This window comes from Xiphophorus couchianus, chromosome 11 (genome assembly GCF_001444195.1).
Source record: "Xiphophorus couchianus chromosome 11, X_couchianus-1.0, whole genome shotgun sequence".
NCBI classification, from domain to species: Eukaryota; Metazoa; Chordata; class Actinopteri; order Cyprinodontiformes; family Poeciliidae; genus Xiphophorus; species Xiphophorus couchianus.
In genome coordinates this window covers 27,881,744-27,897,969 of record NC_040238.1, presented here as the reverse complement: position 1 = coordinate 27,897,969, position 16,226 = coordinate 27,881,744, and the positions used below count along the sequence as shown (strand labels likewise).

The 16,226-nt window shown below is 36.4% G+C and overlaps 2 protein-coding genes across 2 annotated transcripts; both read left to right on the top strand.

The window, feature by feature from the left end:
* Nucleotides 1–397: 397 nt before the first annotated feature.
* Nucleotides 398–7,850, top strand: si:ch1073-15f19.2 (uncharacterized). Its single transcript, XM_028030732.1, has 7 exons — nt 398–585; nt 824–1,168; nt 1,435–1,544; nt 3,463–3,619; nt 5,322–5,741; nt 6,313–6,415; nt 6,576–7,850. The coding sequence occupies exons 1-7, from the start codon at nt 513–515 to the stop codon at nt 6,709–6,711; spliced, it is 1,344 nt and encodes a 447-aa protein (XP_027886533.1). The 5' UTR covers nt 398–512; the 3' UTR covers nt 6,712–7,850.
* A 3,585-nt stretch (nt 7,851–11,435) lies between these two features.
* On the top strand, nt 11,436–16,007 carry LOC114152749 (uncharacterized). The gene is made up of 6 exons (XM_028030733.1): nt 11,436–11,713; nt 12,289–12,384; nt 12,473–12,515; nt 12,640–12,764; nt 13,335–13,393; nt 15,274–16,007. Exons 1-6 carry the CDS (start codon nt 11,704–11,706, stop codon nt 15,766–15,768), a joined length of 828 nt encoding a protein of 275 aa, XP_027886534.1. The 5' UTR covers nt 11,436–11,703; the 3' UTR covers nt 15,769–16,007.
* Nucleotides 16,008–16,226: the final 219 nt, after the last annotated feature.

Below are 16,226 nucleotides of genomic sequence, written 5' to 3'. Positions count from 1 at the left end.
TAGAACCCTCTGGTGGTGACAGTTATAATTGTGGTACAAAAAGGAGCAGGTAACATTATTACAGAGGCTCAAAGGGAAGATGATACTCAAGTCAAGACAATATTGCACTTCAGCACAAGGGAAATGAGCATGTTTGAAGGAATGGAGTTCAGTAAATAAACAAAATTAATTAATCCTTCTGTCTTGTTTGGTTTGTGATTTCCCTTGGTACCATTCTCGAATCATTTCAAATTTATGATTTGCATATTTTTACTTAGCCCTGCTGACAAACAATGAGTAACAGTAAACACTGCAAAGATTTAGAGCAACAGCAAAGTTCTGCTCTGTATGAGAAGTTTCGACCTCAAGATTTCCGTGCAACACGCTTCGTTTTTGTGTGGCTTCCTGTTAACATAGGGCATCCTGTTCACAGTCTCACAGTCTGCCAGACCCGCTCTTCAACATCAGATGACGATGAACCGTTTCCATCTTTGCTAAATCTCTTTATGGATTCAAAGTGATTGACTGTAATCATGAGTACAAACATGGCTGGATGTATACTGGGGACAGCCTACTCTCTTCTGCTCCTTGCTTCTTTTCTCCAAGGTAATCCAGTGCACTTGCACATGTGCTCTAGTTAATATACCAGCAATGGTAAGATGTTAACCATTTGATTTAAAATGTCTGCTGATGTCTGGAGTCACAGGTTACATCGCTAACAATGTACTTTATTTGTCTACATCATAGTGCCCAGCAGCCTTTTTTGCTTTAAAATGCAATAGATTTTTGTCTCCTCACTTTTCTTTTTCTTTTTACTTTCAACATTATCTGATCTACTTGACAGGAGCCAAGAATGCTGAGCTGTTTTTTTATGAAACAATGGAAGCTGAGGTGGGTCAGAACATTACCTTACCTTGCTTCGTGAAAGATGGTGCTGATCACATGATTGTCAGAATTAAATGGATGAAAAGTGAAGCAACAAACCTTGTTGTGTATGACCTCAATTATGGACCTCACCAGTTTTGGCCTAACGTGACCATCCAACAGAAGAAAAATTATGCAAACAAGTTAATTGGTTCATATCTACACCTTCCTTGGGTGAACAAATGGAACAGTGGAATCTATATCTGTGAGATCTTGACATTTCGTTTAGGTTCTTTTAAGAATAAAACAAAGTTAACAGTGAAAGGTAAGCCTGCTTGCTTATTTGTAAAAAAAAAAAAAAGCAAAATGCTTGTATCTCAGCACAATGTAAATTGTTATTTCTGTATAAAAAGTTATTTTTTCCCAGACACTATAACAGTTTTTATGAGGAATCTATAACCATGTTAGTGTAGGACAGATTACATTGTCAGTTTTTATGTGGGCTTGGACTGAAGCAACAAATCATTTTATGGCTTTTGCTTCATTGTTGATTTGTACAGATTTCATATTTATCTAAAATTTTCTCCCCAGATGAGCTCAAACTATTGTGCAATACTGATAAACTTGTTGAGGTTCACATTGGAGACAATGCTACAGTTAAATGCACAGTCAACTCCAAAGCACAGTACAAGTGGACCAAGGTAAGTGAAATGTATAGACACAAAAAAGAACTAAACAAAACAAAAAAGATGTAATTTCTTTATGTTACCCTGAATGGAAAGTAATTCATAATCCCTTCTTGGCTGTTCTCGTCTGAATTTCCACTGAAGTGGAGTGTAAGTGCAGTGAATAAAAATTAGGTACAAATTTGTTGGAAGAGTTTTGTAGAACATGTTAGAAAAAGGGAAAATTTCATTTTCTACAAAAAAGCTGCAACCACATAATACTTTTATATCAGCTTTTCTCCAAACCATTATGTACTTCGCATCAAAGTCAGTGCAAAGGGATAACTGTAAGAAAGTTTAAACAGGGGTTGGAGGGATGTAATGTAAAATGTACTTTTTTTAGCTTTATATCATGTTTTAATGTTATTCCATTATCAAAAAAACATACCTAGAGTGTTGCCTCAACTGTGTCATACATGTTTGAGGAACACTTGAACCTCCCATGCCAACCATTTAGGCGTGGGAAAAGTGCTGCCTATTTTCCCAAAACTTTGCCCTGGAGTTGCAGTCTCCAGCTGAGCTTTCTTATATTATCTTAAAGCTTAACACCCTGTGCCTACATTTTAGATTTGAATTTTGAATTAAAAAAGGAAGCAGTTTTTGACTTTTTGCCCAGTTGTATGATGGAAATGACTAATGGAAAAGATCACACTGGCTGACAACACTCAGTTAGGCAAGCACCATTTTTAAATTGCATTATGGCACCATTTTTTGTACCTGGTAGAAAACAGGAACAGCTTAATGATGGAAAAACTTGTTGACCCAAAGTTAAAGGGCTTTGGGTCAACAAGAGAAGAGAAAAAAGAAATCCGGTTCAGGTCGCAGGGGCAGCAGTGTAAGCAGAGAGGTCTAAACTTCCCTCTCCCCAGCCACTTGGGTCAGCTCCTCTGGGAGAATTCCCAGGCATTCCCAAGCCTGCTGAGAAACATATTCCCTCAAGCGTGTCCTGGCTCTTCCCTTGGTACGTGCTCGGAACACCTCAACAGGGATGCATCCTGGAAGCATCCTAACCAGATGCCCAATCCTCTGCAACTGGCTCCTCTTGATATGGAGGAGAGGTGGGTCCACTCTGAGCCGCTGGTCCTCCTGGATGACCAGCTTCTTACCCTTTCTCTGAACGACAGCCCGGATGCCCAACAGAGGAAACTTATTGACCGCTTTTATTCGCACTCTTGTTTTTTAGTTACTACCCAGAGCTTGTGACCATAGATGAACATAGACCGACCAGTAGGGCAAAAGCTTCACCTTTTGACTCAGCTCTCTTTTCACCACAACAGACTGGTACAGCACTAGCATCACTGCAGACACCGCACCTATCTATCTATTGATCTCTTGCTCCATTTTCCCCTCATTCATGAACAAGACCCAGATATACTTAAACTCCTGCATTTGGGGCAGGATTTAGTCCTCAACCTAGAGAGGGCACTCTGCCAAACATAAGTGCCATGGGAAATTCCAGCCATTATACCATTTTGGGAAGACATTTTCTTAAGCAGTTATGAGGCATGATGGCAAAACCTTAAATGACTGCTGAGCAAATTATGCAACAGGTTGTTGTTAGCTTACACCACAGAGTGAGTGACGTAGTTGATGTCAACCACCTGGCTTAGCTGACCTTGAGAGGTTGAGTGGCCAAAGCCTTTCTCTGTCTATGTTCCCCAGAATGCTATGCAGTTTTGGGCTGATGTTCAGTGAAATTATCAAACAATCTGACGTATTTTCGGTTGATCTTGATAACGTGCCTAATGTGATATAGATTGTTATTGATCTTTTGTCCAGCCTTATGTGTTGCTTTGTATAATGTACTGTGTAAAATGATCTGGTATTAAGTGTAAATGCAAAACTACTTTCACAGCAAGATTTGTATGTTCTAAGCTATCTATTTCTGGCATAGAACAACAAGTTTGTGTCAGACAATGAATCCCTGGAGCTCTGGGAGGTGACAGAAGCCCATGCAGGAACTTACAACCTGACAGTCAACACAGGAGACAAAAGTCTGCATAAAGATTTTATTATCTCTGTGCTGACTACAACCACCATTTTAAGGACAGGTGAGCCTCCCCATTTCTTTGCTCCTAACTGCTTCTTTGTGTCATACTCAATTTCGTCAGATCCTCAGGACTGGATTAACAATCTGACTCTGGGCCAAAGAGATTGAATGTCTTAATAAGCTGTACTGGATCAGAAAGCTGATACTTGAACTTCCATTATTATGCTGTAGCTTACTCATTTTTAATTTTAATTAGCTGAAAGGGATGATAGTGATTCAAGTGATTTAAAGCTGTCATGCAGGTCATGAGGAAGTAACTGTGAATAGATTGAGAATTTAAAAAAATTAAAAAAAACAGAACCCAACTGTTTTTTCTGCAAATCAGTTGTTCAAAGAGATATACGTGAAAATTAAACTGAGTTCATGTGATACAGAACTCACGGGATTTGATTCATCCCCAAATCCATCTGTGTCTTTTAACAATGCAATTTTACAACTACTGTGAGTTGGCTGTAGTCAAGTGAGAAAATAATGTCTACATGTCAGTCCATATACATGTTTCATAAATAACTACAGGTAAACCATCTAGGTGTCAAAAGTTCTTTCCTCTCCTTCAGCTCCATGTTCAAACCACAGAAATAAACAGAGAAACGGAGTGATGCGAGAGCACAGTCTATTGGTCAGAGTAGAGAAGTACAGCAAAGAAGCAGCTAAAACAAACTGAATGGTGCTTCAAAGGAGACTGCTATACCAAACTGCTCAGTTTTCCAACTAACCACCGCAACAGATAAACATCGATCATTGGTAAACATGCGATTATGGGTTATGTCATGTTTGTTTGTTAGAAGATTTTAAAAAGTCTCACCAAGCGTGAAGTTATTCACAGTCTGGATTTTTTGTACACTTTAATGTGTGGACTATTGAAACAAAAGATGCTAAGTCACGACCTTCAATGGACCCCCCCCCCCCCCAAATAATAATTATGTTGCCTCTGGACAAAGCCAAATTTCATTGTTAAACATGGTATTCACTCTTAAAGAAATATTCCTCCTTCAAAATGTGTTTTGATTTGCTCTGACTAAACTTGTTTTGGCAAGTAAGTATAGTTTTTGCATGAAATTTCTGAACTGAGAGGATCAGCATCCATCTTCTTCCTTAAATGGCAAATTCTTTTGTCTTTCCAATCTTAAAAAGTGGCTACAAGAACTTTCTCTATGTTATAGTGTATTTATACCTTGGGAAAGGGAGAATTCACAAATTAATATCAAATGTTCCTCGACTCTGATCAAAAAGGCAAAGCCTTAATTGCAAAAAGCTATTTTTAACATGAATTGTTTGGAAGGCAAATTTATCTTTGGTGATTCTGTTAATAACTAAGACATCTTTTTTTTTTTTTTAAGTATTTGAAAAAAGCCTTTTTTTTATTTGCATGTTTTATTTTTTTTGTGGAAGTTCACCTGTAAGAATCAAGTAACTGACTTTGCAACAATCCCCTCACCTGAAAGACAGTTTGACCACAGTGAACATTTGATTTCATTAAATTGGTGACTTTGTAGCAATATCCCTACTTTGGTTTTTCATGGTACTCCAGTTTCCTCTTACAGAAAAAAAACAAGCATGTTAGGTTAAGTGGCCTAGCCAAATTGCATTTTTTGCACATGGTTCATAGGTTATTACTGTAGTTTAAAAGCCTATGTCATGTAACAAACAGAACCTAATTTATCTAAGCCATTGATTTTGATTTCTTGTTTTCCCACTTTCAGGTCCAACAGAGTCAACTCAGCATCCAACTAATTCACTGCACACCAGCGCTGCAATATCATTAACCACCACACTTTCAACAGACACACAATGGACCACTCAACCATACTCCAGCACTGTTAGAGTCCCTGCTTCAGGGCATGTAACCCCTCCGGCAACTTTAACATCTGTCAGTGTCCCATCATCTCCTGACACCCAAACCATCACCCATCTCCTACTCAACTCCAGCATGTTGAATAATGACGTGACACAGCTCACACCAACACAGAGAACGGCTAGTGATGTCACGAAGAATGAATCCAGATTTAACAGACAGTCCACAGAGAACATTTTCTCAATGAGCACCACGGAGTCCGGGATAGCAGGAAGCATAGAAAGTACTGGAACAACTTCAACTGTCCCTATTACAAGCACAAAGACAGGTAATACTCAATAAATCTTATTTATTTAACTTTAATACTAAAAGGAGTCATTTATTATTATCATTTTATTGCAAGTCTCCATCTGGTAGCTACATTTTCTTTCTATTTGAAACAAGCTATTGTTTTTAAAAAGTTTGAATTCTTCTTTTTGCCTTTGGAGACATTGATTTACTGTAATCCAGGCCAGGTCAAAGGGTCAGATGGTAATCCATAAAAACATTTTAAGAACAAGACATGCTTGAAGCAAAATCACACGCACAAAAAATAAACTCCAAAAAGCCACAAATTCCTCAAATATGGGATCTTTATAAACTCTAACTTTCTTAGTCTCATGTTTGATTACTTGTCAGGTGAAATACTCATTAGACGGACCATCCAAAATTAATGGACAACCGAGGGACGGGAATTACAAGTAACACTTTTCAGCCTCAAGGCTAAAAGTTTTGTAATATAGTGTTGCATTTATTAAGAGTGGAATCTGGAGGCAAGATGATCAATATGTCAGGAATTTCTCTGTAGCTGCCTGTATCCTCAAAATAACCAATTCTTATTTATGCAATCTGCTCCTTAGAAACCGAACGGCGTCATATCCTGTTGGTGTTCATCATCGTTCTGTTGCTGCTATTGATTCTCGTGGTTGCAATTCTTTACAGGAAACAACTCATAAAAAAGAGGTAAAACTAAAATGTTTGTCTTTCGCCAGTTCCCTGTAGCCAAACTGATTGAACAGACATGAAAAATGCAAACATCTCTCATGCTTTGAACTGTAACTCGTGCATATTTTAATGTCCACCAATGCTGGCAATCAATACTTTTGCTCTCACACTCCTGCAGCATGGACCTACCACCCTCGTTCAAGCCTCCCCCACCTCCTGTTAAGTACACTGCTGCAAGACGAAGCGAGACGCAGCTTTACCCCATTTCAAGGTGCAACTCTTTATCAGCCCCTACGAGACCAATTTTTGTATGATAAACAAATGTTAACTTGTTTTGTATGGCAGCAATATCTGTTGTACTTGTTGTGGTCAGCTGAAAGGAGTTTTACGCAGAAAGAAAATATTTGTGCTTTTGCTGCGTGGACGCATGTGCCAGAATTTTTTCATTGGAGCAGGACGGCGTATCTTTATGAGATCACACGCAGACTCAGCCCTCTACCCCACATTTACTGGCACTGCCAATTTGGCACCTTTTGGAAGCATGTGTAAAGAGTCTTGAAATAAATTCCTCTTGATTGCAATTGAATAATCTTCGTTATAAAGGGCTACATCAAAATGAATGAATAAATAAATAAATATAGCTCTGTTGCTATAATTCCCACTGGTGGTCAGATAGCTAATATCCTTATGCATTGCTGCCATGTTTTAAATCAGCTTTATATAAATATAAAAAGAATGTAATTTATATTTTCCTGTTAGTCAAAGGCTGACTACTTATTTTAATCTTGTAGCTGAAATTGCTTGTAAATCTAGGGTATAAAAGTGCAACAATAGGCGCAAAAGAGTAATACTTTCAACAACCATTGTGTTGCCATCATCAGTGGTTCAAATTCAATATTTCTAAAAGATTTGATTTGATTCTACGATTATATTCTATTACTGCCCAATGTTGTAAAAAAGCAACAAACCAAAGAAATGCTAATAACTAAGAGTTTTTGTTACATGTTGTCTACTCAAATATAGCAGTTCTATAAGCTGGTGAATATTTTTAGTGCACAATTACTACGAATTCCTACAATTTATCGAGTTTATCAGCCAAAATATTTTCAGTTCTCTGAACAAACACTTCCGCCTTTCGAAAACAGATGTAGTTCACACCACACCCACTAGATGGGGTCAAGATACACATTCTTTAATGGGCAATACAACCACCACCATCAGTGGGATAGATGTACACCGTGATCATAGTGGTATCAAGATGATTAAATAAAATATATATATATTTTTTTTAAGATACACAAGTTGGTTTTATTGTACGTTTGTATGAAACTGTTCTCTTTGTGTTCTTTTTTTGTACATTTGTATAATGCAGTTTCAGTGTGTTTTGCTAAATGTATCAACTGCAGCAAGTTCATAAAAGTTGTAAATAAAAGGAAAATCATTTTGACTCTGACTGAGACATTTTTAAGGGCTTATTTTATGCCTGTAAAAAACCATTAGAAAAGAAAACCATTGTGTTTTCTTGTGGAAGCTTTGTTTCAGAGTGTGTTTTCTATTTGTTTCCTGCATCCTCTAATGACCGCCCACTGTCATCTGTATAACTATATTTATGATTTTCCATCTTTATAACCAGTGAATTAGGATTTCCTGCCATGAGGCCCATTGGAGCTCTTCTGATGTAGCTGTTTATATGGTTTATATAACCAGAAGTCCAATGTTAATGCCACTTGTAAAACTAGGCTAAACCCTACAAACCACAGCAAGTTAACATATTCACCACATAGTAACAAAGACAAGGCACAAATTCTCACTTTTTAGGCAAAATATTCAGCAAGTGATAAAGGTTAGACACGTGCAGTGTCAGTCAGAAGTTTAAATACATGCATCACTGGCATGGAGGCCATGTTATTGGGCTTTTAATGATTTGCATCAAATTTTCTTCTTTTCAAAACAGGAAATGATTGGCATCTCATTCATCCACCTTGTGTGAAGCGCTGGTATCTATGGCAGCAAAACAGCCCCATCCACCATGTTTGACTGTTGATAGTGTTCGTGAAAGCTATTGCATTGACTGTAAACTTTTCTCCAGAAGGCACTTTGCTTATGCAAATGTACAGTTACTTTACAGGATTCAAGAATGCTGAGCTGTTTTTTTATGAAACAATGGAAGCTGAGGTGGTTCAGAACATTGCCTTACTTTGCTTCGTGAAAGATGCAGCTGATCACATGATTGTCAGAATTAAGTGGATGAAAAGTGAAGGAACAAGCCTTGTTGTGTATAACCGCAATTATTATGCATACTATTATGCATTTGTTTTGTTTTTTCCTTTCTTCTTTGAAGTTTGATGTTGCTGTTTTACATTTTTTTAGAATAGTACTTTTACAGTTCATCTCTTGATTGTACTGAAGTGTAATTCTGCTATTAATTTTATATATTTCTTTGCATTAGTCTCAAAAGTTGACTCCTAAAAGCCTAACAAGGCCTTCACTAATATGCAATTGTACAGACAGGACAAGCCTTTCTTTTAAACATTGTTTTAAGTTTTGTGTGTCCCTACTATTTAAATAAATGAACAAAATAAACCCCGGTAATAATGAATAATGTGTAATTGATGCATTATGGTGTTTATGTGCTTTGTTTGAGAATAACTTGTGTGGTTATTGTGGAATAAGGAGAAAAATTATTTTATATATAGGTTTTACATGACATTTATCAACAGGTTCATAGTTTGTACTTTCAGTAAAACGGTTATCAGCTGGAATGTCATGTTTTCTTGGTTTACAATAACAACATACAAGTTTGATCATTTCAAAAACAAGAATTAGGTGTGCTAGTATGAATAGTTTTGGATTTTTTTAATGCACTTATGGTCAACATGCTTCAAAATATACATACAACACTACTAATATATAGTTAAACATCTAGTCGAGGAGAAACAGCGTCCTGTTCAGCAATTATCCTTCTTTTTGTGGTATAATTAGTAGTGCTTATTGAAATTGGTTGGTTTCTTGCTATAAACCAGGCTTTAATACAATGACTCCATGGGTTTGATTAAGGTTGGAAGGACTCAGACATCAGGTTTCAGGTGGTCACTTGATGTTGCTTTATCTTACTACAGCTGGTGGAAATGCATTGTGCAGATAATGATTGGAGAGACGATTTTTTTGTTTTGCTTTCAATGAGAAAAAAAAAAATCTAAAAATCTAAAATAACACTCAGGTTTTTCAAGTTAGTAAAACTGAACTTACAACAAAATATATAAAGATCCCTGGTTATGAAGCTTTAGTATACAGTGCCTCCTGAGGCCCAAACTGCACAATCCTCACAAAGAAGCTTCTCCTCTGATTGTTTTACTGGAAGCTTCTCTTACAAGAAAAGTTGATTGATTGGAAATACAGAACACTTTGGGGTAGAGAAGCTAAAAACAGTAGACCAGACAGAATAACAGATTAACGAAGAAAACAAAAAAAGAAGCAGCAAGGAGGAGAGACTGAGCAAACTTTTCCCAGCCTCCATTCAGATTTTTTAATTTCTTTATATTTCTTGAGTGTATTGGCAACTCTCTGGATTCGTGTTACATTTACCAGCAATTATATTCTCAGATCTTGAACTTTCAATGACGATAATTTTAAATGTTGGTATTTTGGCCTGACTTGGTCAAAACTGCAAATCTTTCAGAGTTTATCAGATGTGCAGCTATAAATGATAAACTCAGCTGATCCTTCTTTCTGTCAATCATTCAGATAACCTAAAAGAAATTACTGAGCTAGCCTGGAGAGCAACATGATGGTATTGATGCCTTAAGGACATGGTCTCAAAACTTCAAAATACAATCCATATGTCCATCTTAAGGCTATTTCAGAACAAAGTTTGATGCAGTGCATGCTGTGAAGGTGGTGCAGCTGTCTCCATTTCTTTCAGCAAAATATTCTGACCATTTAATTGCTCTAGAGTAAGCTGAATTACATAATACACACATATTAGTATGTAATGCATACTACTATAATTCATTACAGAATAGATGTGTAACTATAATTATACATCTATTCTGATATTTGTTTTTTAACAATTATTAAATAATTGGTTTGACCGTTTATGTTTGATGATAATTTTACCATAAACTTATTGAGAACCATTTTACTCAACTATTGCATTTGCAAATATTTGTCAACAAATTTCCCATTTATACATTTTTCATATTTGTCCTTTTTTGCTCAGGAAATCAGACAATATATAATTCCTATGTTTTTCTACTTCACATTTGTCAATGACATTGACATTGCATTCCTGGATCCCATTTATAAAACTTATGAATGAGGATTTTCAGCCTGAAAGCCCAGTGAGGCTCTTTGATGTAGCTGTTTTTGTTGTCAATAGACGAGGAGCCCAATATCAAAGACCACTGTTGTCCACAGCTACCACAAATTGACACTTCTGTTGACAAAGCAGGGCTAAAACCACAAACCACAATGAACGTAAAGGCTAGCAAACATATTCACCACAAACTATCAAACCTGGTATATTTTTTTTCCTTCTTCTTTTGCAATTCATTTTCGTCAATTAAAATTAAAATTGAATGAAAATTAAATGTACTCTACATAAATTCCACCCCCAACTTTCGCAACCTCACCCAAATGTTGTCACAATATACTAACACGGACTTGTGTACAATGTATTCACACACACCGTTTCCTATGTAGTTTTACAGAGAAAAAATTCACGACAGCAGGTTTTTTTTCTGATTTTCCGACCACACTTGCAAAACCACATGCTATTGTGCATGCAAGATATAAATTCGAGATACACCATCTGTGCTGCTTTTCAGTTTTACAACAGTAATAGATATTGTACTGTAGAAAAAGAAATTTGGGCAAGTGCTGATAGTTGCATCCTCACCGTGAAAATGCAAATATAATGAATAATCAAAGTAAAAAAAATGGTTTTACTGACTGAACAGCTGGTCTTAACATCAACAACAACTATCTGCTCTGGCAACCTAACTTTAATGTCCTCCTTTTACTTCATGTTGATAAAATTTTATGCTAAGCTTAGGTGATATGATGAAATTATATTGTTCCCCCCCAAATGGTATTGAGGCAATCTGCTTCAAAATGAGGTTACATTGTTTCCTGTTTGTAACTGAAAAGCAGCAAGTTTTCAAAGCACTGTGAAAGCAGAGAGGGAGCAGAGGCGGGGTAAAAATAGACGGTGTAGTATACCTCACCAACGGAGCGCAGTGATGCCCCATAGAATGAGGAAAACTGTGACAACGCGACAACCAGCTTAGTTAAGGACAACCGGAAAAATGGCACCAGGTAAGAACATTTGTTTTAAATTTGTACAGCAGAAAGACACAATACTTTTTATAATATATACATAATTCAAGGACATTTTACCGTCAATGTGAATGTCGCAAAGGCCAGATCACGAATTGAGCAAACGTAAAAAACGTGTCAAGAAAAAAGGCCACAGGAAAGAAAATAGTGGCAATGAAACGTCTTTGTGTTTCTTACACAGGAATATGCACAAAGTCACAACAAAAATCAGATTTTTAAAGAAAGAATCCTAACTTGTCTCCTTGTTTTTTTGTGGTAAACAAGGAGACAAATGATAAAGAAACACAAAAAAAACAGGGGTACAGAAATAACTATTGTTCAGCACTGCATTATTTCTTTCAGTGGCTAAAACGACAAATTGTTTTCAATTTGTCATGAAGAATCTTAGACTGCAATTGTCAGTTGTTGGGTGTTTGTCACAAGCTTAAAAGTATGTTTTCAATATGACACTTCAAAAAGATGTAAAGAAGACGTAAATTTACAAATATTTCAGTCTTAATTTTAACACAGATTAAAGTTGTGGTTTTTTTTGTCATGTCATGTTTGCTGTTTAGAAAGCATAGCCCTGGCGGTGGTATCTCTGGCCTTGCTAATCTCTGTGTGTCTGAATATCATCTTCTGCTTAAGACAAAGACACATTTCATGTAAAGGTAAATTAAAGGTTCCCTTTCCCACATGTTTTTGTGATTTTTTTCTGTTTAAAATATGTTACAAATTGTTGCCTTTTTGTTTACTCAGAACCACATAATTGCTGCCATCCACACAGTTCGGAAGAAGAAACGTATGTTTATTTTCAATTCGTTTTGGAATTAGACTTAATTGTGCAAAATACAATGCAATTCAAAATGCATTAAATTCCTATTTAAAACAAAGTGTAAAACTCGTCTATTCACATCTCATTGCAGCCTATCACAAATCGAAGGGCAATATATTGGTAACGTCAGACATCAAGAGCAGCAGGAAAATCCCCACAATCATCATGAGCGACAGGAAAATCCAATCTATGGCAACATCAGCACAGAAAGACGTGGTAAGCACAAATCTGCTTTCTGACACCTATTAAAAAAGGGGAAATCTGTGAATCTGTTTATCATTGTATGACTCAACCGAGAAGAAAAAAGAATGGTTTAAAAAAAAAAAAGCTGTGAATGGTTCTCCTATTTTTGAACAAAATTTGCCTTCTTCTTCACATTCATTATTTTAAACATTTTGCACTCCAAAATCAGAAAGAAGTGGCGCCTTGAATTCCTTTTCTGAGATGTACATCCAGTGAATAGGGTCTGTTAGTACAGTATGGACACAGCTGGACAACAGGAAACAATACTGAAAACACTGGAATTAGTATCTGAATTATGGATTCCAATTTTTGCAGTAGATTCCTATTTTTAAGGAATTAGATGCAATTCTGATGACAATATCTTGCTTAAATATTAAAATATTAGGGCTGGTAAGATATAAATTGGATTATTCTATGTTGAACAGAGATTCCTTTAAAACACAAATTGGAATTTAGAATTCTTTATCAGTTTTGTAAAAAAGAAAAAAACAAATATATATATATTTATACAGTCAAGTAATTGACAAATGTGTGTTACGGCAGGTTCTTCAGAGGTTTTCTACGAGACGATGTCCATGCAGCGCAATAGAGATTGTCTTAAGGTAACTGTAGTTTAAGAAATCAGTTTCTTTTTTTTATAATTCAGAAGTCATCCATTTCAGTTATATGACATAATCCTAATTGACTTTTATCAGTAAAATTTAATATAGTCACAATTTGAGAAGTCAAAATAAGGCTGCAAAGAGTCAGAAATATAGTATAAAGCCATTTGACTTTATTCTTCCAGTTTCATTTTGTTTTTTTAGGGGTGATTTTAATTTTTGATGTTGCTTTCAATTTGTTGGGGCTTTGTTAATTCAAGTGAGCAGCATTAGCACATGGCTGGCACTGCTTTGACTTAAATGCTGCTTTTGCTACAGATGCGCTTTCATGAAAAGACCGACTTTAACTTGCCTCATCAGAGTTTCTTGCACTCAAAGGAGCCTCAAGGTGACCGATGGCTCCGTACCTTTGTAGTTTCTTCACCAGTGGCATTTTGCTGAGACGTGATGAATATTTTATTCTGTTCTGCTAACAAGTTAAGCCAGCATTTAAATGCTGTTGAAGTTCACCTTAGTGGTGATCTTTGCTTTACTGAGAAAACAAAATATGACTTAATTTGCCCTCAGTGGAAATGAAATCATTGGTTCAGAAACTATAAACAAAAATGTACTGTAAACTAACATTTTCAGTGTGAAAGTTTTCTTCTTGTACTGTATTAATTCAACTGTTACAATGAAGACTTAATGTCATGTTTAATCAAATTAGCAAACTGTACATTTTGAATTACGGGCCTTCCACATTCTTCGGCACCTATAATAAAACCTAATAAATAAATCTTATTGCAGAAGCATAATCTCACAATTTTCTTTAACAAAAATCAATCTGTAAATCTAAGTATATTTAAAATTATTTATTTTGTCCTATTTTAAATAAGTATTTCTTATATCAAATTACCAGCACCTTTCACAGTTTTTACAAAATAAGAAAACAATAAATACATTTATTTAAATCTCAAAATGGTATAAATTGGACAAGATGCTCAGCTCCATTTTTCTGAGCCACTAGTCAACATTGGGAGAGAAAAAAGACCAAGAGAACATGGTATTCAGGCAAATAAGTGTTGAGCTTCATAAATCAAGAAATGGTTACAAGAAAGTTTCTACTCATTTAAACTTCCCCAGAAACTTAAAAACAAATAAAACTGTGACAAAATAAAAACACACAGCATATGCTGTGAGAAAAGTTTATTACTGCACTAAAATATTTTTTTACATTTCTAACACATCTTCACCAAGAGTCCTAGTAGGGTTGGGGCTCTGTTTATGATTGATTCAGCTCATTAATTTTGTAATAATCATATAGCTGATTTGCATGTATTTCACTCAGAAATGCCCTTTGAAAAAAATCACATTGATTATTATTTTCAAGAGCTTCGCAGTTGCAATTAAAATTGCCTCGACCACATAATTTCTGGTCGAGGCAAATTATGTGAAAAACAATGCTCTGCGGATGAGACCAAAATTAAACTGTTTGTAAAATGTTTGAAGGAAACCTAACCCTGCACATAAAACACTCTCCCTGCTGTGAACCATGGGGGTGGCAGCCATGCTGTGGTAATGCTTTTATATAGCAGAAACCTGGAAGCTGGTTGTATATTTGTCCTTCTGTTCACACAAGAATAAGTTTATCATTGCATTATATTTGTTGGACATGTCACGCAGATCATTTGAGACCATGCTGACAGATTTCGTTTCAGAACGGAAGGCAGCTAGCATCTCTGACACACATTGTGGTCAGCGGAACTGCAAACCAGTGAACACCGTTGAGAAGAAATTGTTCTAAAAATAAACTAGACAAGCTCTACAAAAATAGAAGTGTGTCTGAAGCAAAAAGGAGAAAGAAACTGTCTCACATGTTCATCTGTTCTCTCCAAAACCAGCCTCCAGACTCTGACCTGAATTACGCCTCACTGGATCTGAAGATTGCAAAGAATCGCAAGAAAAACAGACACATGCAAGGCCAGGCACAAGGACGCCACAAGAAGCACGATCCGCTGGCAGACCTCCTGACGTCTCCCTTGAACGCCTTCTTAGAGGTGGACATGGAAATGGACGCTCACCTGCCATCCAGAGACACTAGTGTCATGGTCTCACACAGCAGCATCTATCTCAACAGTCAACAGATAGCCAAGGAGGCAGAGGAGATGGAAAGAGAGAGAGGCATCGACATGGACAAGGACAATGTGGGATGGGATGGCTTACGAGAGAGCGAGGAAGGACGGAGAAGAGATTGGGATGAAGATCAAGAAAGTGAGGACAGAAAAGATCATTATGATGATCGCAATGGGAATATATGTATAGAGCTTTTAGAGGTAGAAAATACTCAGAGCTGCTCAGATCAAGTACCTGACAGCTTTAGCCATGATTGTGACTAACTATATATTTAAGTATTATATTACTATTCTAAAACTTTTCAACCTGTATTCTAGAAAAATGTGAAACTATTTTCATATTTTCAGGGCAAAAAATGTAACCATCATCTTCGGTTTTCTCTACGCTTCGCAGAGTTGAGCAATTTCCTCCTTGACACAAACAATCTACCTCTTAAAGTCTCCATATTGAGCAATAGGAACATAACTATGCTTCTCTGTCATAAACTACTTTAAAAAAGAAAGAGGAAATTCTGCGTGACATTTAGAGGTCAAGAACCATGTGGAAAGTGTAGATTGTTGTGAAACGCAGGGAAAAGATTGAATCATCACAGGACACAGAGGAACTTTCACTCCTTTGATGTCTCTTATTCGTCCATCAGCAGATGTCTCATAAAAAAGTATGAAGGCAGAAAACAAAAGCATTTCTGTTTTCAATGGTGTGGGCGATTGTAGTTTGAATA

Coding starts and splice junctions, on each gene's coding strand:
- LOC114152749 (XM_028030733.1), top strand. Junction 12,516..12,639: donor CACAGTTCGGAAGAAGAAAC/GTATGTTTATTT, acceptor ATCTCATTGCAG/CCTATCACAAATCGAAGGGC. Junction 12,765..13,334: donor CATCAGCACAGAAAGACGTG/GTAAGCACAAAT, acceptor GTGTTACGGCAG/GTTCTTCAGAGGTTTTCTAC.
- si:ch1073-15f19.2 (XM_028030732.1), top strand. CDS start 513: ATGAGTACAAACATGGCTGGATGTATACTGGGGACAGCCTACTCTCTT. Junction 1,545..3,462: donor CACAGTACAAGTGGACCAAG/GTAAGTGAAATG, acceptor TTTCTGGCATAG/AACAACAAGTTTGTGTCAGA. Junction 3,620..5,321: donor AACCACCATTTTAAGGACAG/GTGAGCCTCCCC, acceptor TCCCACTTTCAG/GTCCAACAGAGTCAACTCAG.